Raw genomic sequence first — 27,147 nt, 5'->3', positions numbered from 1 at the left:
TAAAGTTGGATTTAGCCCAGGCACCTGCGCTGGTCACCCGCGGCCTGTCCTTCATGGGCGGGCTGGTGCTGGCAGGGGAAGAAGCCACGGTGTCAGGGCAGTTGGCTGGAAAGGAGATCCTCTGCTGCTCAGTCTGCAGTTTGACAGTGGTGATTCTCTGGGCAGGTTCCTCCTTCTCCTGGCTCTCCAGCTGACTCTGTGTTGGGGAGAAATCACACACCACATTCAACGTTGGGGTGCTAAGTGGCTGGCTCACCCACTCATGAAGTGACCCATACCTGCTCTTCAGGAATCTCTTGAGACTTTGTGGGGGGCTCATCTGGGGTGCAGCCTGGCCATGAGTCTGCAGGGTGGGATTCAGCCATATCCTCCAGATGTGGGGGAGTTGGGAGAGAGGCTTGGACCTGCACCCCACTGGGGCTGTGCAGGAAAGACTTGACTGGCGTGAGGTCCAGGTACACTCGGTCGAGTTCATTCTCATCAGGGGCATCTATGGTCGGGGTGGCTTCCTCAGCAGTTTCCACCTGCAGAAGAAGATTTGGGTGGCATTTGTCACTGCCTCTTTCCTTTGCTTGTGGATGGGAAACCAGCCCTGCCTCAGATCTCCTCTCATTGGGGTTCCCGAACCCCACTCCCTCCCAGAGGAGCACCCAGTTTAGTCCTGAATATAAGACTCCAGAGGTGGGAGACCCAAAACATGCACTATGTCAAGTCCTTGACACTTCCTTCCCATGTGTATAAAGAAGAAAACAGGATGCTTTCTATGGGGTGGTTACAGTTGAGATCAACTACAAAACCCTTAGTGTAACAAACACTCCATGCCTGGTCCAAGACCCTGACACTAACATGGCCAGCTCACCTCAGCCACCAGTGAAGGTTAATACTGTCACTCTCCCAAACCTCACATCACTCCTATCACTGACCAGTGCATTCAACCAAGTGTTTAAATCTGTCTCCAAGCTGCACCAACTGCACACACCTATGCACAAAGGGTGAACTTGTGCCTAGGAATGTGCACCCATGGCCCTGCCGGTGACCAGGAACCTGCCCATCTTTGGGGCAGTCAGACCCTCCTTGATGGAACTTTGGCCAGAAGAGGACTGGACAGCCCAGGCTATTTGCCCACCAGGCCCTCACCCCTGTGGTAAGCTCCGACGTCTCCACATCGTCATATAGCTCCTCCTGGTGGTCCCTGCTGGGAAGGCCATCAATGTACGTGTTGGGCTCTGAGAACTTTCTCTGCATTAGTCTGGAAGACATGAGGAAGCTCTAAAGATATTGTGGAGGCCTGGTGGCCTCAAAGCATGCAGGACAGAAGTCCCTGGTAGGCAAGCCAATGCCCACCTCCAGGCGGGTAGAGCATCTCTTTCCTTTTGCTCTAGAACTCTTGAGTCCAAACTTCCTTTCTAGTTCATTATTTATTTATTTGAGAGCGACAAACAGAGAGAGAATGGGTGTGCCAGGGCCTCCAGCTACTGTAAACAAACTCCAGATGCGTGCGCCCCCTTGTGCATCTGGCTAATGTGAGTCCTGTGGAATCTAGTCTTGAAACCGGAGTCCTTAGGCTTCACAGGCAAGCACTTAACTGCTAAGCCATCTCTCCAGCTCCCAAACTTCCTTTCTAGGAAAACAAACTTCCCTGCCCTGTCTGCCTCCTCTTAATATCCTGTGGCATCTCTGGGCTCCTTCCTTTCAGGGTCTCCTCCCAGCCACAGCGACAAGACCCTGTCTCATTCTATCCCCACGAGAAACCGGTTACAGCTCCCACCAGATGCCATCTCTATTACGTCCATAAAAGAACAAATTCTGTCCCAGTGGTCTGGATGTCTTCTGCCTTCCTGTCCCAGGACACTCCTTTCTGCGTCCAAACATCTGGAATGCTGATGTGTTACCCAACCCTGCTACCCCAGCAAGTGTCATCTGGGCATTAGTCGGGGGTGTCACCCCTGATATGTATAAATGTGAAGGTCCAGGGGAAGGAAGGGGGCTCACTCCACATTAGGGAGCTGGAGGGTGTCTAGCCAAGACCACAGCGCACCCCAGCTCAGGCAGACCTCTCCCGGATCTTACGTCATCTTGCTGGTGGACAAAGCAAGGCTCCACCCTGTGTTGTCTGCAGCCACCCTGCTCGAACTCCCTGCCAGTCTCAAGCCTAGAAGCACAGCTGGCACGGGAGGGCACACAGTGCCAGGCCCTCTTGTACTCACAAGAGAGAGGTTTTGGCTGCACTCACAATACAGGAAACCCTCTCGGCATCCACATAGTCATAGGTGAACTCTTCTGGGTCCGTCCTGGAGCCAGACTCGGAAAGCAGGAGGCCTAGCCAATGGCCCATCTCCTCAGAGGATTTGGCCTGGAAGGACACCAAGAGACACATGAGCAAGGCCAGACAGTCCCGTCCAGGGCCAGCCCCTCCCCACTAGGCCACAGCAGTGCCCCCACTAATCCCTGCCCACCATGAAGCCTCAGGCGCAGCCTTGTCAGTGTGCCTTCCTTTTGGACAGTACGCTGTGTCACTCAGGGAGTCCAGATGACATTTCCTGACAGGGACATCATCCTGCCACTCCACTGCTTCTCTGTCATCTCTCGCCTTTGTATATGTATGTACCAGCACTTCAGAGGTTAAGGAGTGTGAGAAGTGTATCACAGAACGAATCCTGGGATACATACACGTGAGCCCTAGGAGTGACCAAGTATTGTTCTGCCAACTACTAAAAGCTGTTAACATTTAGAAAAAAATGTTGGCTGTTGAACAATCATATACATTGTTGTTTGACACCTCTATTGAATGAATGATAGTTGTCAATTTATTACCTTAACCCATACATACAGGATTATCTAGGTCCTTGCATTGAAATATGCTTTTGCTTATGACAGGAATAGTCAAGGTGTCCTAAAGACCAAACACAAGTAAATAGCTCTGCCGAAGGGCCAACTAGCCCCCACCCCTGTGAATTTGGTGTTTGTTTCCTGTCTACTGCGTTCTAATCAAATGCATACATCAAGTACTCTATTAAAATGTCATAAATAGGGCTGGGGAGATGGCTTAGCTGTTAAGGCGCTTGCCTGAGAAGCCCAATGATCCAGGTTTAATTCCCCAGGACCCACGTAAGCTAGATGCACAAGGTGGCACATGTGTCTGGAGTTTGTTTGCAGTGGCTAGAGGCGCTGGTTTGCCCATTCTCCCACTCTTTCTCAAATAAATATTTTTAAATGTTATTAACAATATTTGCCTTCATGACAAGAAAGAAGAGAACTGAAAAAAAAAAAAAGCCACAGGTTTATTTTCTTAGAGAAAAACCAGCTACCCTTCTGGCATGATGCCACACAGTTGTACCACTCGCTTATGTCTCTGGGAAGCCACTAGAGGGCAGTATTGGAGCAAAATTGGCATGAGAACCCCTAGATAAAGCACCAAGGGTACAGTTAAGGGGCAAATGAGTGCTTATGTGTGAGCAAGGAACTTGGACTCCGCCCTGGGGCTTACTGCATTGCAAAACATTATGTCATCTCTCGTCTTTGTAGATGTATATCAGCACTTCAGAGATTAAGGAGCGTGAGAAGTGTATCACAGAACTAATCCTGAACCCCTGTCCCTTGGTAAATTCTGACAGTCCCCATTTTTATGTGCACTGGACGTCTAGCCTCTCATAGCAGGTGATATGCTAACCAAATAGCACCCATTTGAATCCCAGAAGCCTCTCTGGTGGCTATGGTGTTATAAATACTCTGCCCTAAATGCAGGAAGTCTGCCCCAGTCCTATAACATAACCTCCTTGAGGTCTGAGCAAGAATGGACTTTAAAAAAAAAATGCAAGCAGTTGCAGGCAAAGGAGGTAAAAATAACATGTGGTCATATTGTCTCTCGGTAGGATTAAGATCCTCGATTTTTGCAGTTGACAATATAAGCTTCCAAGCCTGGGGTATCCCTGCCGCGCACCCCCCCCCCACACACACACACAGCCAGTGCACCTCCAGCTTGGCCAGCTCCTCGCCGTTGTGTAGGATGCGGAAGGAATACAGGTGTTCGGGGCTGGGGTCCGGGACCACCTCACAGCCCACCAGGCTGAGGGGCTGCTGGGCTGCTTTGCTCCGGTTCCGGTCCTGATAGAAATGCAGGTGACTGTCTCTGACTAAGCACCAGCGTGACTTCCACTGGCTGTTCACCAGCACGTTCAGGTAGCCTGTGGGAGGATGCGGCAGGTGAGTGGGGGGCGGGGAGGCCGTGGGGGGGATGAGGCTATCATGGAACATAGCTGGAGGACCCAGAAAATGAGTCTTACTGCACGTCTGGAGGGATCTCTCCGGGGGCTCCAGCGAGGTGGATTTCTTCCTGCCCAGATTCATTAGGTTGCTCAGTTTGAGGCCGGTAGAACATTTCTTCTTGACTGCTAATACCCCAGGAAAAGCAATCACTCTTACAGCCACCTACGTGCACATTCACCCCCACGATCCCCACCCAATCCTTCCAATCTACACACGTGCATACATTGCACACATACGTACACAGACATCTGCCCAAGTCACACAGCCACAGACATCTCACAGTGTAGGTAAGCACTGGAGAATTTTCCAGACTCTGGCCTCAGAGAGATTTGAGCCAGGCCTGTCTCGAAACTTAACGTCACTTCATCTTGCCCTCTCTCTAGTTGGAGGTCATGTTAGAATCAGCTGTCAGAAATGATTAGCATTGAGCCAGACAAGCTAAATCTCACACCCCAGAGTACTGTCGCTCTCCCAGTCCTGAGGCAGAGAGCCACAGCCTTGTTACCATCTTTGGTCTCTGGGACCTCCGGGTGGCCATCAGTGGAGCTCCCATATTCCGAAGCTGACAGGTACTTTTCAGCTATATCTTGCTGTGAATAACAAAGAGATGAGTCGGGATCACTGGCCAGGAGTGGTTACCCTGGAAACCACAATTTCAGAGGGACTGAATGGCTTTTGTATGTAGGCCAGGGGTCACTGGTAGAAAGGACATTGACCAAGTTTCCTTCTGGGTCTCTAGCACCCCACTTCCTGAGGTCTTCACCTCCCCCTCCACCCAGTCCTTGTTCACGAGTGCTACAAATGGCTGCTCGATTTGACATGACAGTGCCCCCCCCCCCAGCCAGTGGGAAGGGCAGGCCAGCAGTCCCAGGGGCTGCATCCAAGCGGACATCTCAGCAGCAGACTGCCAAGCTGGGAGCTACGCATTCTGGGTCATAAGGAAGTATTCTGAGATTCCACTGTACTAGCAACCAACCCACTGGGCTTCCGAGCCACAGTGGATGGTCTGTGCAGCAGTGAGTGGAACTGTTTCAGCCTCACTCTACATACAAGTCAAACTGGGATCGTGTCCTAGTCTGTATTCACAGGGATGGTCGGGCCTAGGGACAGTCCCCGGAAAGAGGCAACCGCTGCTGTTAGTCAGACACAAAGCACTTAGCCTGCTTTAGGCAGAAAATCACCTCCAGAGCACGAGAAAGCAAGTTGATGCCTCCAACCAATGGGCTAACATATGAAGGTAAAGCTTCTGAGTTTCTTAATGTTTAGAGAAAACAAGGAGTGGACCCTCCCTCCAGGCAGGGGGAGACTTACTTTCTGACAGTTCGGGCGCTGGCCATCTGGGGTGTACTGGTTTCCCTCCGAGGCTCCTTCGGAAGGCAGGCAGCTCACCTCCTGGATGACCTGCATCAAGGGACGACTGTCAGCAGAGGCCAGGGTCTCCCAGCGGCTCTGCATGCACAGCCCAGCCAGAGCAGGCTCCCTTGAGGCCACCATTTCCAGAGAACAGAAAAGCACACAACCCCAGCCCCAGCCCACCGGCTGATGGACTGTGATGGACAGGGCCTGTGGCCCAACCCCTTTCCCGCAGGCCTCCCGTGTTCTAGGAGCATGCGAGGGCCTTTTGCAGCAAGAGCCAGAGATGACAGCAGCCAACCTTGCGCTCTATTCGGGCAGGGGTGCCATCATGTTGTGGCTGTGATGAATGGCTGCACTTGCTGGAGGGTCCCCTGGCTTTGGGGAAGAGGGGATGTGGGCTCACTAGGGAATCTCCATACTATCTGGGAACAAGCTTGCAAACTGCCTCAATCTATGAGCCTGCCACCATCTGCACATTCCACCTCTAGGAAGGAATTCGCTGGTCTTCAGGGCCTGCTTGGGGACACAGATGGTCAGAGGTGGCTCTGACCTCGCTAGGCAAAAGTGCACTCACCTCCAATTTTAAGCCGGTGACCACCTGGGGACACCCCCCCCCCAAAAACACATACACACTGCCCTCCCAGAAACCCCTTAGAGGTAGAGTTAGTAAGAGGACTTCAAGAAAGCTCCGTTTACATTCTCTGGAAGTCTGAAATGAGAAGAGCTGAAGGAGAACCAGAAGAAGAGCTCTCATGAAGCGGGCGGAGGGCGGAAGGGAAGAAGGCACAGCATTTATCACTTCTTAGCCTGCCTTCTTATTAGGGATACTTTAAGAAGTAATATTACTGGGCTGAAGAGATGGATTAGAGGTTAAGGCATTTGCCTGCAAAGCCAAAGGATCCAGGTTTGATTCTCCAGGACCCACGTAAGCCAGATGCATAAGGAGGCACATGCACGTGGAGTTCGTTTACAGTGGCTGAAGGCCCTGGCATGCCCATTCTCTTTCTTTTTCTGCCTTTTTCTCTGTATCAAATAAGTAAGATATTTTAAAAAAAATAATAATAATACTTATTAGAGAGAGAATGGGTGTGGCAGGGCCTTCAACCACTGCAAACAAGCTCCAGATAAATTCACTACCATGTGCATCTGGCTTATGTGGGCTCTGGGGAGTTGAACCTGGCTCCTTAGACTTCATAGGCAAGTGCCTTAACTGCTAAGCCCTCTCTCCAGCCCACATTAGGGATTTTGGTCTTGCGGAAGAGGGGGTGGAAAGAATGTCAGAGCCACATGTTGGGTCATGATATGCAGAGACATTTATCATACTAATAACTGTGGGCTAACTCCACAATGTACAACCCATACACCTCAACAAGGAGAGGCCAATGGGGAGGGGGTAGGACATGGATGAGCCTAATAATGGTACCAAACTGCCTGTATTTGCTGAATACAAAACTAATAAATAAAAATGAATACGCACTATAGGATCCCAGGGAGAGGGCAGCCTAGCTGTATGACCTTGGGTCTAGCCTCGGTCACCCCATCTGTAACATGGAGCAGTCCTTCTTGGGGTGGTGTAACCCTGGGCAGATGCCAGCACTTCTGTCCTTATGAGCTTGCACCTGAGCATATGGATGTCCTGCTGAGGGCGGGGCAGGGCAGCTTCGCTCAGCCAGGAATCCAGGCTCCAGGGTACAGGGGTTTTTCTGCTTCCTGGAAAAGCCTTGCCTTGTACCCCCCACCATTCCAGGGCTCTTGCCCTCTCAGAATCTCCTGTTTGCTTTCACATGCCTGTTTCCCCCAGGCATGGGTGTGAATACGCAGGAAGGAGGGCAGGCCGACCATAGTGCAGAAGTGGGCACCTTCTCAAAGCCAGTTCACATCATCTCTACACGTATCTGATCAGAGAAGAAAAGAGTCTCTCTGTGCAGGCTGACACCAAAGCCACAGCCTTCTGAAAGCACTCTTGTCTTTGAAGCCACAAATTGGGGCTGTGAGGCCAGAGGTCTCAGGAAGAGGCGTGAGAATTTGGGGAGGGAGGTTGAGGGTCAGAGGAAGGGTAGGTGGGTCTAAGCAGAGCAGAGAGGGGAGCAGTCCTGGGAGCTGGGAGTCAGAGCTGTATGTGTGTTGTACACATGTGTGCAACATGCACACTGTCCAAGCAGATGTAAACGTGCGTGCATTGTGTGTGCACAGAGGTCGAGGACAGAGAGCTGGTGGAAGCCAAAGGGGAGATCTGAGTAAGAGAAGGGAGCTAAGCACCCATTAGCAGCTCCGAGCCCTGGGTTCTCATAGCTCTGCCGCCCCAGACCATCCCCACCACCAACTCCTCATTCTCTGGGCCTCACTGGTCTCACCTGTGCTGAACAGGTTGCAGGTACTCAGCACATACAGGACACAGTGCTGAGCACTTTCTCTGCACTGGGGACCAAGCCAAGACAGTCAGCTACTGGGGGCGGGGAGACAGGATGTGAAGCCAGAGTCCTCTCACGCCGGCTTGGCCTTCAGAGCCAACAGTCTCTCAGGGAACCCCCAAGCCACCCACCCGTCTGTGCAATGGCCCTTCTTGTTCTACGTGATAGTTTCCAACCTCCTGAAAATTCTGTGGTAGGGTTTAGACACCTGCCAGCTCTGCTTATCAGCTCGGTTTGGCCAGACAGCTCAAGACAGTGGTTTTACAGCACAGTTCACCTGGGCTGACTGGTACCACTTTCAGCCATAAGGCTATTTTGTTGTCAGGTTCACCCCAATAGCTATGCTGAGCCAGGGGTGTGAGGGTGCACACTATGCCCGAAACAGACCAATGTGACCATGGTGGTGGAGCCGGTCACAGGAGAAAGGGAGAGGACCGCTCTGGCTCTCGCTGGCCTCATCGGGGCACCGGCTGGGTTTTGAGATCCCTCTGTATCTGCGGGCCAATTCTTTCTATGAACGGTAGACCTTCTGGAACGGCCAAGTTCATCTTTAACGCAGGCATGCAAGACCTTCCCCAGGCGCATTGTCATCACGCAACTGGGCTAAGTGATGGATGGCAGAGCTGCTGAGGGGCGTTTGGGGTGAAGCAAATTTAGCACCATGGCCACACAGTCCCAGGTCTGCAATGCGGGGCTAATGCTCATCTTCAAGGTGACCCTGACCAGCCATGCTCTGCCCTCTCCACTGCTATGAAATGAGGGCTGCTAAGACTGCCCAGCTGCCTACAGGGTAAGATTCCGTGGTCAGTTCTTCACAGATGCAGCCACGCCTCCTCTTCCTCAGCACCAAAGCTGGCGATGCCTCACAGGAAGCAAAAAGGCAAATAGAGTGGGCTAGGGTGGGGGGTGGCTCAGTGGACAAAGGGCTTGTCCCTCTCACTGGAGGACCTGAGGTCAAGCGCCAGACCCCATGTAAAAAGCAGAAGCCACGGCGCACACTGGCGCTGATGGCGAGATGGGAGGCAGAGACAGGAGAATTTTCCAGAAGCCCAGGGGGAGCCTAGCAAAGAGCCGCAGAGTGAGAAACCCTGCCTCAGAGGAGGTAGACAGGCAAGGACCGCTCTTCACACATGTGCCTTGGCACACGCGTGCACACACCCACGGCCATGTGTATACACACAAATACAGCTTTCAAAACGATCTTTGTGGGGTTTTTTTGCAAAAAATAGTAGAGCTGGGGAAATGGCTTAGCAGTTAAGGCATTTTCTTGCAAAGCCTAAGGACCCCAGCTCAATTCCCTAGGACCCACAGAAGCCAGATGCACAAGGGGGTGCATGCAGCTGGAGTTCGTTTGCAGTGGCTAGAGGCCCTGAGGCACCCATTCTCTCCCTCTCTCTCTCTCTGCCTCTTCTCCCCATTTCAAATAAAATAAAATAAAATAAAACAATAAAAAGTTCCAGTTTCTTAAAGAAAAAAGAAAGAAAAAGAAAAAGCAAATAGATTCCAATTATAGCTCAAGTAGTGGCTTCCAAGAATCCAGACTGAGCAGGAGAGTGATTGATTGACACCGCCCAGAGCATGAGAAGTCCCGGGTACCTGACGGATCACAGACCCTCTGCCCTTGACCATATCATCCACCCCTTTACAAGAAGAGGGAGGCCAGGACCCCGGGAGCCCCTCGCAGTGGGCACAGAGCAGCAGCCCGGGACCCAGCCAGCTGGCCCGGCCCCTCACCCGAAGCCACTGCTCGGCTTGGTCCTTGCTCTGCAGGCCCAGCACGATCACGTCGGCGTTCATGGGCATGATCTTCAGCTTGTGCTCCTTCTTCCGCTCCTGCTTCTCCTTGTGAATGACGCTGCTGCCCCGCAAGTTCACGTCCAGCTGAGGGCTGTGGTCCTTGGAGGACTTGTAGCACTGCAAGAGCAAAGACGCTACCTTGTCAGCGGGCAGAGGCGGGCGGGCCCAGGTGCAGTCTGCAGAGGAGAAGCCCGTGAACACTGAAAGATACACCACCCCCCCAGCTTTGTCACCAAACCAGAGAGGACCAGACACCCTTAGGGCCTTAACCTCAAATATGAGCTCCCAATGTCAGACTGTCTTCCTCTCCTTCAAACCCATCCTCGCCTTGGCCAAGGTCGCACCGGGACCCTGGTCATCCAAATGGCTCTGCTGTGCTTTGGCCTGGGGGAGGGAAGCTCCTCAAATCCAGCCAGGTGTCACTTAACAATATTCTAATCAACAGCGGACTATAGCAAGGGATCATAAGCCCAGTGAGGTAGCTGTCCGGGTGAGCAACGCTCGCGTGGTGGAGAAACCACCTCAGGACAGAGTTCTCAGAATGAGCTCCACTGGGGGCTGAGGTGGACCAACTTTCATCCTATCTCCAGCTCTTAGCTTCCCCACTAGGCACAAAAACCAAGTTGATAATCTGCCTAGCTAGATGGAAGGTGGAAAAGGAAGGAAAGTTCTTCCCCTTTTGTCCCTTAGTGTCCCGTGGCAAAATGGTGGTCCAAGCTGGGGAGATGGCTAAGTCAGCAAGGTTACTGCCTTGCAGACATGAGGACCTCCAGTCCATCTCCAGAACCTGCAGGGTGTGGTGGTTCACGAGGTGGCATATGTGATGTGTCTGCAGTTTGTTTGCAGTGGTTGGAGGCAACTCATTCTCTCTCTTGCTCCATTAAAAAAAAAATTACACACACACACACACTCATTCACTCACTCACATATTTGGGGGAGGGCCCATGTATCTGGAGTTCATTTGTAGCAGCTAAAGGCCCTGACATATCCATTCTCTCTGACTCAAACAAACAAACAAACAACAACAACAAAAGTTTAAAAAGCATATATTTCTAATCCCAGCACTGAAGAGGCAGAAATAAGAGGTCTGCTGGGGTTCACTGGCCATCCTCACTAACCTACTTGGGGAGTCCCAGGCCCAGTCTGAGAAAGACTGCCTCAAAAAGAAAACCGGGGATGGCATTCCTGGGAAACAACACCGGAGATTGTCCTGGCCTCCATATTCCATGTCCGCTAGTGCATACATGTATACACGCACACAGGAAAAATAATGTAAGGGTTGGGGAGATAGCTCAGTTGGTAAAGTGCTTGCCTTCAAGCATAAGGACCTGAGTCGGGTCCTGGCACCCATGTAAAGCTCTGGGTGTGCTGGAGAGATCGAGTGAGATCAAGAGATCAAGGGCATAGTGGCCAAGGTGCTTGCCTGTGAAGCCTAAGGATCCAGGTTTGATTCCCCAGTACCCACATACGCCAGATATAAGGTGGCACATGCATCTGGAGTTCATCTGCAGTGGCTAGAGGCCTTGGTGTGCTCATTCTCTGTCTCACTCTCTTCCAAATAAATAGATAGAGAATTTTTTTTTAAGAAAAGGTGAACAACATTCCTGATGATAACACCTGAGGTTACCCTCCTTCTATACGTGTGTGTTCACTTATGTACACATATTACAAACATGCATACATGCGTGCACACACATGTGCACACAAAGGAAAAACAATGAAATAAAATGGTGCCCCCAGAAGGCTGCTTGACAGATCCTCTGAAATACATCTACACAGAGCTGGGGACACATTAACCAGAGAGGGGAAAAGAAAGGTATTTCTGGGCTGGAGAGATGGCTTAGTGGTTAAGGCACATGCCTGTAAAGCCCAAGGACCCAGGTTCAATTCTCCAGGTCCCACGTAAGCCAGATGCACATGGTCGCACATGCATCTGGAGTTTGTCTGCAGTGGCTAGAGGCCCTGGCATGCCCATTCTCTCTCTGTGTGTGTGTCTCTAATAAATAAATAAAAATAAATTAAAAAAAAATAAAAACAGTTATTTCTAATCATTTAAAAGAATTTCAAGGTGGGACATAAAGCTATGAGTGGTTGGTGATTTTTGAGGCAAGATCTTGCTGTGTTGCCCAAGCTGCCCTTGAGCTCCGGGGCTCATGTGAGTCCCCTGCCCCAGCCTCGAGAACTGCTGGAACCACAGGCTCATGTGGAACCACAGCCAGTTCAACACTGTGAACTGCTTACAATATGCAGCTCCCGATAAGGTTCCTGCAATCCCCATGTGGCTCAAACCAAGTCAGTACCCAGAACTAGGGCTGAGGGATGGGCTGGGGGAGCCACTGGGCTCATGCATCAGACTTGAAGATGTGAGAAAGGATCAAGGGACAGAAAAACATGTATCTCTCTCTCTCTCTCTCTCTCTCTCTCTCTCTCTCTCTCTCTTTAAAAACAAAAGGGGGGGCTGGAGAGATGGCTTAGCGGTTAAGCGCTTGCCTGTGAAGCCTAAGGACCCCGGTTCGAGGCTCGGTTCCCCAGGTCCCACGTTAGCCAGATGCACAAGGGGGCGCACGCGTCTGGAGTTCGTTTGCAGAGGCTGGAAGCCCTGGCGCGCCCATTCTCTCTCTCTCCCTCTATCTGTCTTTCTCTCTGTGTCTGTCGCTCTCAAATAAATAAATAAATAATTAAAAAAGGGGGGGGGCTGGAGAGATGGCTCAGTGATTAAACACTTGCCTGTGAAGCCTAAGGACCCTGGTTCGAGGCTCTATTCCCCAGAACCCATGTTAGCCAGGTGCACAAGGGGGCGCACGTGTCTGGAGTTCGTTTGCAGAGGCTGGAAGCCCTGGCGCGCCCATTCTCTCTCTCCCTCTATCTGTCTTTCTCTCTGTGTCTGTCGCTCTCAAATAAATAAATAAATAATAAAAAAAGAAAAAATAAAATAAAAACAAAAAGGGGATGAGCCCCACGTGGTGGCGCACGCCTTTAATCCCAGCACTCGGGAGGCAGAGGTAGAAGGATCGTCATGAGTTCAAGGCCACCCTGAGACTACATAGTTAATTCCAGGTAAGCCTGGACCAGAGTGAGACCCTACCTCGAAAAACCAAAACCAAAACAAAAAACAACAAAAAACTAAAAAGCAACAACAACAAAAAAAAAAAAACAAAAAGGGGGGAACAGAACAGCATGATAGTGTATGATTTAATCCCAGCACTGAAGAGGTCAGAGAATGGTGATTTCAAGGCCAGCCTGGGTTACATGGTGAGACCCTATCTCGCCTTGGCCCCCCAGAAGCTGCATGAAGGCAGAAGTAGGAGGATCATCATGAATTCAAAGCCACCCTGCAACTACATAGTAAGTTCCAGGTTAGCTTGGGCTAGAGCGAGACCCTACCTTGAAAAAAACAAACAAATAAGAAAAACAACAACAATAATAAAAAAAAAAAAGGTACAGAGAAAACAGTGTGATGGGCATGACTTCATCCCCATAGTGGAGAGGCTGAGGCAGGAGGATGATCTCAAGGCCAGTCTGGGTCACACAATGAGACCCTGTCTCACTCTGCCCCCTCAAAAGGTACGTGACATGGGGAAGCTACTACCACAGCTTCCTTTGACGGCCTGATGAGAACTGTTATATTTTTCTAGTCCAGAAAAAGCATTTGTCCAAGTAAAATTCTGCATATCACTTACGGCGAGGGAGACATTCAAGCCCTCTCCTTTGAGAAGGCTCTGGATGTCCAGTGTCATGACGACGACCACCCCCCCTCTCCCCAGGAGGGAACATGGGGACTGACCAGGAGCCTGGTGTCCCTGATCACGCAGAGCTGCTTGGCCCACTGGCCCAGCCACTTCTTGCGCCACAGGAAGGCACAGATGCGAGCGTCCCGCATCAGCTCGATGCTGGCCTCCGGCGAGGGCCACTGGTGGGGGACGGACTTGCCCTTGCTGGTCTCTTCCTCATCGTAGGACTCGTAGGAGCTGCTCACGGCCTCTCCGTCCTCTGCAAGGAAGAACCCACTCGGTGAGACAGCGCCGGCCAGCCAGTGTCCCCAAACAAGTGACAATGGGGAAGGAAGCAGACCGACAGGCAGGCCCCAGGCTACCACCTCTCTGGCCCTCGAGCCCTTAAAACAGTCCCGTGGCCACGAATCCGGAGCCAGGGCCTGACCTCCACCCCAGCCCCTTTGGAGAAGCATCTCAGATGTTGCCTCGGACCCCAAAGCACATTTTCCTCCTCAAATCCGATCTTTCTGAACTCTATGGACACCCTTGAAAAAGACACGGTCCTGAAGACCAACTGTGCACTCCGGGGAAGTCATGTCGCCCCCTGGCCTCTGGTTCCTCGGTCAGTGGGGTGAGGACGGATGGGTCAGGTCTGGTCCTGACTGCCTGAGGCTGGGATGAGATCTGGCTCTTCAGCAAGACAGGGCTGTGTCATTTATAGCAGGAAGTGGCTATCTGGGACGTAACTGGCTTCTGCCCCTAAGTCCATGGTTCCTGGGCAGAGAGCCCTTCTTAGCAAAGCTCCTCAGCCCCTCAGCCCTAAACTTATAGAATAGCCCTGAGTGCCTTACCTGGTCTCTATCTTAAGCCTTTTCCTGCTGTGGGCCACAAACCCACCTCACATGCTTGCTGCTTGAGAGAATTCCCAAATTCACCACTGCACAAATCTTGCACAATTCCGTCTCGCCCGCCCGCCTCCATTCTAGCGTCTGTCCTCACTGGCCTGCGTGGGTTATTCCCTTCTCCAGCCTCAGTGTTGTTGGATTCAAGGCCAACAAAAAACATGTGAAGGAAACCACTCCACCATCCATCCATCCTTGGAAAGCAGAGGAAGAGGAACCCATAGACCCCCATGTGAACCCCTTGCTCAGCACAGAATCTAATGCTTTCCTGACACTCTGGATTCCCTGTGGACAGGAAGCTTACCACCCCCGATCACAGATGCTCCCTGCCAGCCAGAAACTGGGTCCAATGACCATGGCCCTGTGCCCTCCACACAGCAGTCCATGTCTGGCCCCCAAGTCAGACTCAATGACATTCCCTCTGCAGTCCCATGAGCCCTTCAGGAAAGGGCAATTCATGGAGCTCCCAAGTGTTTCCAGAAGAATCCATGAGCCCCATCCTACTCTCATAGCTAGGTGCCTGAGCAATAGGAAAACAGATCCATATGTGAATTAGAATTGTGCAGGAAAATAGAATGGGGTGCCTGTAATAATTATTCTAGTTGTGATGCCGATGAACATGTTTTGGTTTAGTATGTCTAAAAATAACACCTTAAATATTTTACTATCAGCTTTCTTCAAACATAGTGTGCTATTACTCCTTTGCTTGGCTTAATAAAAAAACAAAAAGAGATGGACAGCTCACAATTCATACCTGTTAAATACGACGGAACACCGGGACACTACCCAGAGGGGAGCCCTGAACTTTCATGTCTTAAGCACCACACCTCATACACGCCTCTCAGTAGCCCAGCAGCCTATTGTTTGAAAAGCCAGACAAACACCCACACTTTCTGGTCCAATCACCACAGTCCTGGGAGTTTCTCCTCAGCACACAGACTTCTAGACAAAGAGGAGGAAGGGAAGTGCACGTGGCTCAGGACACAGAGCAGTTGCCTCACATGCACAAGCTCTAGGTTCAATCCCAAGCACCAAAATAGATGAAAATTTAACAACATGAGGGAGGAACATTCCATGAATGAATACAATCATTTGAATGCCATTTAGCCATCAGCGGAGGGGGCTGGAGGCATGCAAGCAACCATAGTCCACTGAAAGCCAGAAAACGAGCCTGTAGCTCTAAGACATTCCCAAGAGACCAGGATGGGGAGAAGCACACATGCAAGTGGACTCCAACCAGAAGGCAACATGGAGCTCAAAAGAGTTGAGGCCAAACCGGGGTACTCTCAAAAAAACTATCCTCCTGGCAGTAGTGTAGCACTTAAACGTCAAGTGAGAGGAGTGACCCGATGTCTCTGGAGTTCCTCCTTCAGGAACAAAAAGCAAATGGAGGGAGGCTGCGGAGCGTGGCGTGAGGTCATGGTCACCAGAGCTCAGCATGTGCTTCTCGATGGCTCTACGCGCCTCACTGAGGCTTCTGGCAGAATGCCGGCCCGAGGACCTGGAGTAGCTTGGGGAAACTTTGGGGAAAATGTTTGCTTTTTTTTTTTTTTTCACCTCTAAGAAATATCACAGCATCACATCAGTGTAGAATTCTCTTAAAACAGATTCCTGGCTTGCAGGGGAAGGAAACCCCATCAGGATGCATGCCTCCGTCACCCCGGGTTAGGTCCTTGGGAGCCAAGGGTGACAGCCACGCATGCTCTGGCTTTTTCCTCCAGATTTTCTGGGGTCACAGGCAGGGCTCTATGGAAGGCAGAGTAGGTGTGTGGTGGTGAATTTCAGTTGTCAACACGAGAGGATCTTAGAATCACCATGGAAATAAATCTCTGGGCCTGTCTCCCAAGGATTTCCTAGGTTGGGTTAATTGAGGTGGGAAGATCTACCCTAACTGTGGGCAGTGCCATTTCACACGCTCGAGTCCTAAACTGCTCAGCAAGGGGAAGGCTAGCCGAGCATCAACCTTCACGGCTTCGTGTCCCATGACCATGGTGTGAATACAACCAAATGCTCATGCCCCTGCTGCCATACCATCTCTGCCGCCATGTGCCATCTCCTGGCCAACAGAGAGCCACAATAAACCCTTCCTTCCTAAAGTCGCCACCTGTCAGGTATTTTGTGATAGCAACAAGAAAAATAACTAACACAAGGTCATTTTGTGGGCGGGCACATGCAGGAGAGCCAGGCATGAGGATGGGAAGAGGGAGGAGGCCTCCCTCAGGGCATGCACCCCTTTCAGAACAGGCGGCAGGCAAGAAAGCACTGGCATCCCAGCTCTGAGGACAGACAGGCAGTACCCAAGGTGATGGTGGCGTAAATGACTCCTTCAGGAAACTGTGCCCATCTGGGGACTCCGTTGGTGGGAGAGTGACCTGCAGGACATCCAGAAGCAGAGAGTGGCAAGAAGAGAGCAAAGAGAAGGACAAGAATCCAGCCCCGAGCTGAGACCCAGATGTGGTGGGTGGCTGCTGTCCACCCCAAGTGTGGGCTCACCCGCCAGGGCGCGGACTTACCAGGAGAGGCCACAGCCAGGACAAGGACAGTACTTCCCGTCTGTTCATACCTGGAGATGACCGCTGTTTGTCACCAGTGGGATGTGGACAGAGCGATGTGTGGCACTTTTGGCTGGTACTCTTTCAACATTTTTTTTTTATTTATTTACACGTGTGTGCCAGGGCCTCTAGCCACAGCAAATGAACACGAGATTCTTATAGCGCTTTTCTGCATCAGGCTTACACGAGTGGCTTGGAAATGGAACTCCGGCCAGCAGGTTTTGTAAGCAAGTGCCTTTAAACGGCTGGGCCATCTTCCCAGCCCCCAGGCAGGCACTTTTCAAAAGCAGCCAGGAGTTCTCTGCTCTCCTGTGGCAGAGGATTCTGTGACCCTATAGGGTGGCCAAGCCAAACACGCAAAGATGCTGGGTCCCCAAACTCACAGGACAAGAAAGGCCCACAGTGAACTCCTCTGTGGTGAAGCGGGTTTATGTCACTGTCAGGTGACGTTAGAGAGTTGTGTGACACCGCTGACCAGTGTCACCCATTGGGAAGCAGGGGAGATCCGATGTCTTGAGAACAGACCATTGTGGCACTAGGTGAACATTTTCTCAGCGAGAGGAGCCTGGTCTGGTGGAGACACTGCTGATAAAGTGGTACAGGAGTCTGAGCATCTGGCCTTCTGCAGAAATTCTGCAAAATCGCTTTTGCCTAACTAGCTAGAGCAAAGGGCTGGGCCCAACAGCGCTCCTTCCTCCTGCCATGGCCCGCGATAACCCTGCAGGCAGGAAGCGAGTCATGGAGATAAAGGTGCCCTGTCGTAAGTATGGCACCTCCCCGACTCATCTCGCAATGTCACAGTGACAGGAGACACGGATAATCCCTGGCCCACCCCACACGGTGAACTCAAAACTGCCCTTGGGATAGGGGGCAGGCCTGGCAGTCACCAACGGGGCCACATCGGCAAGAGTTAAACTTGGCAAGCCAGGGCCTTTCTACCACTTGTTTGTGTGGAGATGAAGTGTCTGCCCACACACAGGCCTCGGTGCGTCTGGGAGGCAGGCCCTGGCTGGCAAGGGGCCACGCCCAAGAGAAGAGACTGGCTTAGGACGCACGGAGGTGCTTGCTGTAGTGAGTCACTGTTCCTACCTTCAGAATGCACCCCGACAGCCGCGCCGCACCCCTGGCTTGGGTCTGAAATCACAGCCCTGCCATGACTTGCCAGTGCCTCACACTCCCAGTGGGTTGAGGCTAAGCGTGTCTGCTCATAATGCCAGCCACCGAGGATACCCTGCGTCTCAACAGGCCCTCGCCTCCCACACAGTTCCTGAGTCTAGAGGCCATAGGTAAGTGGGAAGGAAGACTGATGTAGCTCAAGTTCCTAGTCCCGGCTCGCTCCAGGTCGTCTGGTTTAGGAAATGTATATAACGAAGGCCACCTTCCTTCCACCACCAGCGATCCATCCTCACCTTTGATAATTGCAAACTGCTGTATGATTGCAAGAAGCTCTTCACTTTCAGAAGAAGGGAACAGGAGGAGGTAAGCTGCTGGTTTGGCTGTAGACTCTCCCTCAGGGTTTAGTGCCCTGTGAGGTGCTATGGACTGTTAGAAGCAGGGCCTTTGTGAAAGAGCCATTGGTCTTGAAGTGCGCTTCAAAGGGCATTACAGATCCCCAGACACACATCTCCTACTCTTTTGCTTCTCGGTTATGAGGCAAGCAGTTTTCCATGCCACACGTAACCCCCTACCCCAGCCCGCCGCCCTCCAGTGCCACTTGACATGTACAAAGGAATAAACCTTTTATCTTTATAAGTTATTTGTCTCATGATCGTCACAGAAAGCCAACTCCTGGGCTGGAGAGATGGCTTAATGGTTAAGGCACGTGCCTGGGATGCCTAAGAACTCACGTTCAAGTCTCCAGGTCCCCCGAAAGCCAGATGCACAGTGACACAAGTGTGTAATGTTGCACACATGCACAAGGAGGGCACACTCATCTGGAGTTCATTTGCAGCAACTGAAGGCCCTGGCGCACCCATTCTCTCTCTCTCTCTCTCTCTCTCTCTCTGCCTTTCTCTCTCTCTCAAATACAATAAAGAAATAAATAAAGCCAACTCCTGATCTACCTCTCACAGGCTGAGAACACAAGCCACACATAAAGGGTCCCAGCCCAAGCTTCACAGCCCATTTACCAAGTGTCCACTAGCTGAGGTATGCCATTCACTAAGTGATCTGCACTGGCTTGCAGTTGCATTCAGAGAAAAGCCAGACATCCCCATGGCTTGCAGCCCCTTTTGCACCTCTGCCACTCTCTCCTGCCTCACCTGCTCTGGCCACACTGGCCTCCTTGCTCCTCATACCAAGGACTCTCCTGCCCTAGGGTCTGTGCAGACCTGAGCTCACTGTCTGGAAATTTCTTGCCGTTATCGCATGGTCTGTTCCCCCACAGCATTTAGGAATCTGCCCATGGTCACAAGGATGGCGTCAGAGAACACCTCTCCTGCAGCAATCCGGCTCATTCTGTTTTCTACTTTATTTTGTTATGTTTTTTTCTGGGCAGGGGTGAGTGAGGTAGGGTCTCACTCTAGCCCAGGCTGACCTAGAATTCACTATGCAGTCTCAGGGTGGCCTTGAACTCATGCTGATCATCCTACCTCTGCCTCCTGAGTGCTGGGATGAAAGGTGTGCGCCACCACGCCTGGCTCTACTTTCTACTTTCACGGGTGTCACCGCCTGACAGTCTAGGCTCGCTTGTGGTCTGTCTTCTCACCACTGAATGTGAGTGCTCTGACCTGGCATGGGACCATGGTGACTATGAGTGCAGAGAAAACAGACTGGGCTCAGATTCAGCCTGGCACCCACGCCCACTGCCGCTCCGACCTGAGGGTCCTTTGGCCCAGCACTGTCTCTGCTGTATCACTTCTACGTGCTCAGTGCGGCAACAGCCAGCCTGGCAAGGACCAGGGATGCAACAGACACAGGAAGGTGCCCCAGCCCCCTCCACAGGCCGACTGGTCTGCTGGGGGGTTCTGGGTACCAAACTCAGCCAGAGGCTGAACACTGGACACTGTCTGTTGTTCGCTGCAGCCATTTTCTCTGATAACCCCACTGTGGGGGTTTGATTCAGGTGTCCTCCATAAACTTAGGTATTCTGAATGCCAGGTTCCCAGCTGATGGAGATGTGGGAATCAACACCTCCCGGAGGGAGTGTATTATTGGGGACGGGCTTATGGGCTTTATAGCCAGTGTCCCCTTGCCAGTGTCTGGCACACTCTCCTGTTGTTATGGTCCACCTAATGTTGGCCAGGGGGTGATGTCCACCCTCTGCTCATGCCATCATTTTCCCCTGCCGTCGTGGAGCTTCCCCTAGATCCTGTAAGCCAAAATAAGCCTCTTTTTATTTCCACCAGCAATATGAACCTAAATGCAACACCCACCCTCCTTGTGTGACCTCTGCCAGTCAGCATTGACCCCTCCAGACCCCAGGCCCTGGGAGATACCGTTGAGGGAAGGGTCGTAGGGCTCTGCCTCTTCATAGTAACCCTCGGGGGACTCGATCTTCGAGGCTGGGAGCTGTTTCCGCTCGGGAATCTGTAGCATGAACAAAGCAAATGGCTTCAGACAGAGTATAATGGGAACAACTGTGGAATTAGACCTGGGAGGAGGGGGAAGGAAGAGGAAGAGGAAGAAGGGAAAGGATGCCTACATGGACTCTTAGCAGTGAAGGATGTGGGGGACAGGATGGCCTCCTAGCCTCGTTCCCATATCTCCACGAGAATCATATCAGACTTATTTCAGAGGGATCAGTGAGTCACACATGGGAGTGTTTCCACAGGGCTTGGACTTCGTGAACCATAACAAGGTGACTGTCATTGTTGGGGTGTCTCCACAGCACGTACAGGGAGGTCCATGGATATAGTAAGAGCCGAGCCCTGGACGGTCATGCTGCAGACCTGCATAACATTGGGTCTGGGACCCGTTCCCTTTCCACTGAGCTCGGCCGCACACCGATGGAGGGGGAGCAGATATAAGGTGGGCTCTTTACAGGATTCACTTCTAGGTGCACTGCCGCCCCCCCATACACACACAGCCACATGGGAAGGAACTGGGTCATCAGGTCATTTCCTAAGCAGGCTGGAGCCTGAAGCAGCCAACAGAAGTGGCTGCCATGTGATAAGGTGTGAAGGACCAGTCAGGCCAGCTCCTTCCTGAGGGACAGGCCTGCCTCCCAGCGGACACTCTCTCAGGAGCTGCTAATGGCTTGCCTTTTGCTTGCTGTTGTCACTGGATAAGAAGTCCCTGCCCTAAGACATCGTGTCCCATTCAGCGCACCAGGGAGCTTTCCCAAGAGGCTCTTTGCAGAAGCTACCATAGGTGGCTTATCAGAGACAGCAGAGGGCCGTGTGGGGAATCCCACTCCCTAAAATCTCAACCGTGGAACCGTCTCTGTGGCCTGGAGCATCAAATGAAATGGAGATATCAGTCACATGGGGACACTGCAAGGATTCAACTGTGCTGGGCAATATTAAGCATTCAATAAATGGCCATTCTTATTATTCTACTAGAAAATAAAATGCAAAAACATCAAAGGGAGGAATGATCCTTGCATGCATCTGTGTTTGGTGGGAACACAAACCAATGTATTTTTAGAAAAATACAGAGGGGCCGGGTGTGGTGGCTCACGTCTTTAATCCCAGCACTCGGGAAGCAGAGGTAGGAGGATCACTGTGAGTTCAAGGCCAGCCTGAGACTACATAGTGAATTCCAGCTCAGCCTCGGCTAGAGCAAGACCCTACCTTAAGAAACAAAAACAAAACAAAACAACCATTCTGTATTGACCGAAACAGGTGACTGGTGGGCATGCCCAGGAGCTATTGTGTGCCAACCTCTGACTTGTCAGTCACAAAATCCACAAATGCCAAGTGATCCAGCTCATGCAAGGCATCCTTGCAGCTCTAAGCCACCGTGCCCAGACAGCGCGCAGTGTGGAAAGTTCTGGGGTTACAGTGAGTGGGCAGTCCTCTTCCCACACTGACCATGGCAAAGCCCATTTTGGGCATCAGCTGCATCCTCCACAGGACGGCCCACTGAAGATCAGGGTTAACACTGTGGTCAGGCCGCAAGGGAGAAACAGGATGGATATAGCGAGCTGGCCATGAGGGTAAACAGTGGCCAGCAAACATCTGCTCCTCCTGCAGCAGCCACAGCACCTGGCTGTGCAGACAGCAGCCTGGAAAGTCCTGAGCTGCCTGAGTCACTGTCCCCACCCATGAGCCTGCCGCAGAACTCTGGCTGCCCTTCTGCTGCTGGCCACACTTGCTCTCCCGAGTCTGGGGGGGCCAGAGTGAAGACCCAACTACCACAGAAGTGAGTCAGCCGGCAGAGCTCAGAAGCATCCAAAGCCTGGGACACAGGCTACCATGCTAAGCCGGCCAGGGCATTGAGGGCCCAGCACTCAGGCAGAGGTGCCCTGTGACAATGACCCTCTGGGGTCAGGAAGGAAAGTGGTCACAGGGTCAGTTCAGGTTCAGGCTCTAGGGTGGAACTGCCACACGTTCTGGTCTTGGAGATTGCTGCCACTGTCACTCAGGGTCTCCCTCATCTCCTGTCCCCTGGCACCACCTGACCAGGCTCTTCTGGGGACCTTGACTGAACATCATGGCCCAGCTTCACCTGACTTGGATCAGGAAGACCTGAATGAGCTCACCCAGGTGTGGTTAGGGAGGAGAGGGTCCTGGTGGACAACGGCTCTTCCTCACACCATCTCTGGAAGTACTGGGGGTGGCGATGGATGCCTAGGTCAGAAGATGAGAAGCCCCAGACACTCTGCATCCTATCAGCAGAGAAAGTGTACCCAGCAAGGGAGGTGGCTCTCGCTGTAGAAGTCAGCTGGGCTGTTGGACTGCTCCCTGGGCCTGGATTCTGTCCACAGAATGATTACTGCAGCTCAGAAAGGCCCCCCGAGAGCAGGCTGCTCCTGGGTGGTGATGTTGCTCTAACTCCAGCATCAGCTTTTTCTTTTTTAAAAAAAAAAAAATATTTTTTTGTTTATTTATTTATTTGAGAGTGACAGGCAGACAGAGAAAGAGGCAGAGAGAGAGAGAGAGAGAGAGAGAGAGAGAGAGAGAGAGAGAGAGAGAGAGAGAATGGGCGCGCCAGGGCTTCTAGCCATTGCAAAAGAACTCCAGACACATGTGCCCCCTTGTGCATCTGGCTAATGTGGGTTCTAGAGAATCGAGCCTTGAACCAGGGTCCTTAGGCTTCACAGGCAAGTGCTTAACCACTAAACCATCTCTCCAGCCTGTCAGCTTTTTCTTAGATGTGCTCAGGAACCTCTCACACAGACTAGTCCTGTGACAGGTGCGGGAAGTTTCTCTAAAGGGAAGAAACTGTGTGCCACCCTATCCTGATCCCACCCCTCACCTTTCTCAGGGGCACGGGGGACTGGCAAAGGAGTTGTTAAAATCACAGCAATCCCAGTGCTGCGGGGTTCACTGTGACCCAATTCATTTGAGAACTATGACCCAGTAGTAGTAGGCCTTAGGCCTCACAGTCCACATTGCACTTGTCAAACACAGATCTCCAGACCGCTCAGCTCTCAAAGGCAGAGACAGCTTGATTGACATACCTCCCCTCCAGGCAATGACCACGGGCAGCTGCCCACGTGTGGCAGACAGCACTGCCACGTGGCAAAGCCAAAGTGAGCAATGCCTGGTGCATACCAGACAAACTCCAGAGGAATACAGTGTCTCTCCTCTGGTTAGAGCCAAGAGCAGCTGGAGGGGACAGCAGCTTGGAGGTGCTCCATCTAACCCTCCCCCCACAAAGAGGTAGGCCAAGAGTAAAGAGAGGGGCGGCTGGAAGGAGCACAGGCTTCTTATTCTGCTATAGGCTTGACAGGAAGCCTGAGTTCAAATCTTGCCTTCTCTCAAGTGTCTGAGCTTAAAAATAAAATGGTGACAAAATCATCTGTGATTTGATGGGCACTGGAGATCCCATTTGCCCGGAGTGGGGAGGGACTCATCAGTAGCAGTAGCACCGGGAAATCCAGTTCACCAACTACCAGCCATCGCCTCCCCAGGGGACCTCATGTGTGGGACACAGATCCGGGCATCCCCTCACTGCTCATGCAGCCCAAGCTGGCCTTGAACTCCTGACCCTCCTGTCTCTATCTCCCCTGAGCGCTGGGACTATAGGCATGTGCCATCACAGTGGGCAAAGCTAGTGCCCTTAAATCATTTTCTCAGGGTCCAAGAGCTAGTACTGGCAAAGCTGAAATCTGCATTCAGGTGCGTGATTCTCTAATTGTACCCATCCACTCACCCAAGTGTTTTAAGTATCAATGCATCCAGTACCTACCTACCTATCCTTCCACCCCCACACACCTGCTTATTTATCTGTTCACCCGCTATGATGGTTAAATTCTGTTGTCAACTTGACCTGTTCAGGAATCCACAGACATTGCTCTCAGTTGGGTGCCTGAGGTTGCTTCCAGGAAAGATTAACTAAAGGAGGAAGTCCTTCCCCTAGAGTGGGCAGCCCTCCAGGAGGGTGGCTTTATGGAAGGAAGCTCTGGGAGAAAAAGCTCCCTTTATTTCACCTGGCTGCCCCCGCTGCTGGCTGGTGAGTGCTTCCATTGCACGCGTATCTGCCCTGTTTGGCTGCCCTTCATCAGTATTGGAACCAAGTCTCCTCAGCCTTCCCGTGTGGACTGAGGCCCAGTGTGGACTGAAGAGCAGCAGCTCTCCAGAAAGCCTCCAGGCCTTCAGTGCTGGACTGGGACTGCTGAGGCCTCCGGCCACGTGGACTGAGCAGCGACCGGGTTGGGTTCCTTAACTCTCAAGCCTGCAACTGCTATTGCTGGACTGCTGTAAGTGAATCCAATACATCCTGGCCATCACTCACCGTCTTGGGTGGAGGGAGGTCAGGAAGGCTCTTCTGCGGGGCTGAGGAGTGCTGACTGGGCTCCCCGTTGGTCAGTAGGCCTTGCTCTTCGGGCACTGTGGGCAGCAAGAGGAGAAGGTTTCAGTGAGGGGTGCTGGCTCACAACAGGGTCTCGTTACCCAGGAATGTCTGGTTACTCAGCTTGTCCCTTGTCCAATGAGTTCTATTTGAGGTGTTAATTACCCCGCCAGGAGAATCCTGGAGCCAAAGTTGTCCCCTCCCCCCACCACCAAGAATAGGACCCAGCAGTGTATAACTGGGCAGATGCACCCTTCCCTCTCCTTCCTGTATCAAAAATGGCCCGGGCACAGGGCTTCAGCAAGCGAGGCAGCTGTCTGGTGGTCACCCTCTCTGTGGGGCCATGCTCAGCACCGGCCTGGGGAGTATGGCTGTTTCCTCCCACAGTTTACCCAGAAGGCAAGTGACCTTGAAAAAAGTGGTCAGTGGCCTCTAGATGAGTTCTCCAGTCTTGGGCTTGGTGGCACGGGAGGTGGGGACAAGAGGGACAGACTCATCATGGAGAAAGTGAGGCCACGGACCCTCTTAAGGCAAAGCACCCAAGGCTTTTTTTCAAGTCTCCTCCTTGCAGCCAGGCCACATAACTCTGGCAAAGGGCTCCAACGGGTCCACCATCAGACTCCACTGGCTGGTATTGCCAAGGCAAGTCTTTTAACAGGGCACCATAGGGTTGCTGATGTGGGTTGAAAGAATTTGGAATCACCATGGAAGCAAATTTCTGTCTGTGAGGGATATTTCTAGATTAGGCTAGTTGAAGTGGGAAGACCAAACTGAACTGTGAGGGGCACCATCCCATGGGCTGAGGGGTCCTGGGCCAGATAAAAAGGAGACAGGACACCAAGCGCCAGCGTGCATCTCTCTGCTTCCTGACCGTGGAAGGAATGTGAGTAGCTGCTTCCTGCTGCTGCCGAGCCTTCCCAGCCAGGATGGACTGTAACCTGGAGCTGCGAGCTGAAACAAACCCTTCCTTCCCCATGTTGCCTCTTGGGACTTATTAGGTCACAGCAAAGATAAAGTAACAGAATCCTTCGGTTGGGGGGGGGGTGATGTACTCCTGCCCCTCTCTAAGCCCTTCTGTTTGAGTCACAGGCTTAGAGGATGGGCTTCTTATGTCCCCTCCGCTACTGAGAGCTCAACATATTTCTGGGCCTCCTGAGGTCTTTGTAGATGTACCCCAGAGGTTCACAGAGAAAAGCTAGCTTTGGGCAGAAGAGTAAGGCACCCGAGAAGACCCCATGAGAAGGGAGCTTGTGTGTGTGTCCCTATGAGCTCTAATTTTTAATATTACCACAGTTGCTGATACTGCCATTTCTCGCCTAAAGCAGACTCCCACCCAAAGAGACACGGGGCTGTAACCACGGGATCAGAGCCACACAGCTGCTCTCCTAGAATGCCTGAATTATGGCTTCCTGTTCCCGTGATGATGCTGGGAAAAGTCAGAAGATTTCAGGGACCAATTCCTCATTCAATGGGCAGGGAGGTGGTGGCTTCGTTGAAACATCCGAAAATATAGCAACCCAAAATACCATCAACCAAAAATGTGGATTCCAAAAATAATTCTCTAGGCCTGTCTGTGGGCTGGCTGGCTGGCAGGGAGGCAGGGAGGATGGGCAAGTGTCCCGCCTTCCTCTCCTGAAGCCAGCAGCCCAGTCGCCCTCCTGTCCCCATACCTTTGTCTTGAGTCTCCAAGTTCTGTTCCCTGTTGACTGATACTTTGTTCATGTAAATGTATTCCTCATCAGAACCTGCAGAGGGGAAGACAGGGGTCATGGCTTCAAGTGACTTCCCAAGGGACAGCATCTTAGATATTCCCACTGCCTCAAGACATTTTCATCATCTGACTTTCAAGGCCCAGTCAAAGCATGCGATATTTTGAGCTGATTTAAGAGTCTGCCATAAAGGGATGTGACAGACTTCCTATGAAGGAATGACAAGTTGTTCACTGATGGTTTTCTAGAAGGGAGTGGGTAGGAAGAGAAGGGGAAGGGCAGAAGGACAGCACTGGGAAAAGGAATATAAACATGGGCTGGAGGGATTGCTTAGTGGTTAAGGCATTTGCCTGCAAAGCCAAAGGACCCAGGTTTGATTCCCCAGGACCCACATAAGCCAGATTCAATAGGGGGGGCGCATGGGTCTAGAATTTGTTTGCAGTGGCTGGAGGCCCTGGAGTACCCATTCTCTCTGTCTGTCTGTCGGTCTGTCTGTCTCTCTCTCTCATTCTCTCTCTCTCTCTCTGACTCTCTCAAATAAA

The 27,147-nt window shown here is 52.0% G+C and overlaps 1 protein-coding gene across 3 annotated transcripts in view; it reads right to left on the bottom strand.

The window, feature by feature from the left end:
• The window catches only part of Afap1l2 (actin filament associated protein 1 like 2), a 116,876-nt gene that overhangs the window by 5,055 nt on the left and 84,674 nt on the right, over nucleotides 1–27,147 (bottom strand). For 2 of the 3 annotated variants that reach the window (XM_045159506.1, XM_045159507.1), the window contains exons 3-15: nucleotides 26,567–26,641; nucleotides 24,840–24,934; nucleotides 20,435–20,525; nucleotides 13,615–13,820; nucleotides 9,768–9,947; nucleotides 5,578–5,667; nucleotides 4,772–4,856; nucleotides 4,284–4,391; nucleotides 3,973–4,184; nucleotides 2,208–2,353; nucleotides 1,138–1,249; nucleotides 279–524; nucleotides 25–196 (exon numbers count right to left, since the gene is read on the bottom strand). In XM_045159506.1, coding sequence (XP_045015441.1) covers nucleotides 25–196; nucleotides 279–524; nucleotides 1,138–1,249; nucleotides 2,208–2,353; nucleotides 3,973–4,184; nucleotides 4,284–4,391; nucleotides 4,772–4,856; nucleotides 5,578–5,667; nucleotides 9,768–9,947; nucleotides 13,615–13,820; nucleotides 20,435–20,525; nucleotides 24,840–24,934; nucleotides 26,567–26,641 — 1,818 coding nt within the window. The remainder of the gene's footprint in view (nucleotides 1–24; nucleotides 197–278; nucleotides 525–1,137; nucleotides 1,250–2,207; nucleotides 2,354–3,972; nucleotides 4,185–4,283; nucleotides 4,392–4,771; nucleotides 4,857–5,577; nucleotides 5,668–9,767; nucleotides 9,948–13,614; nucleotides 13,821–20,434; nucleotides 20,526–24,839; nucleotides 24,935–26,566; nucleotides 26,642–27,147) is intronic. The other variant, XM_045159501.1, reaches the window with a different exon arrangement.

This window comes from Jaculus jaculus, chromosome 1 (assembly GCF_020740685.1).
Source record: "Jaculus jaculus isolate mJacJac1 chromosome 1, mJacJac1.mat.Y.cur, whole genome shotgun sequence".
Lineage (NCBI taxonomy): Eukaryota > Metazoa > Chordata > Mammalia > Rodentia > Dipodidae > Jaculus > Jaculus jaculus.
The sequence above is the reverse complement of the archived record's forward strand: the minus strand, read 5'-3'. Positions and strand labels throughout refer to the sequence as shown.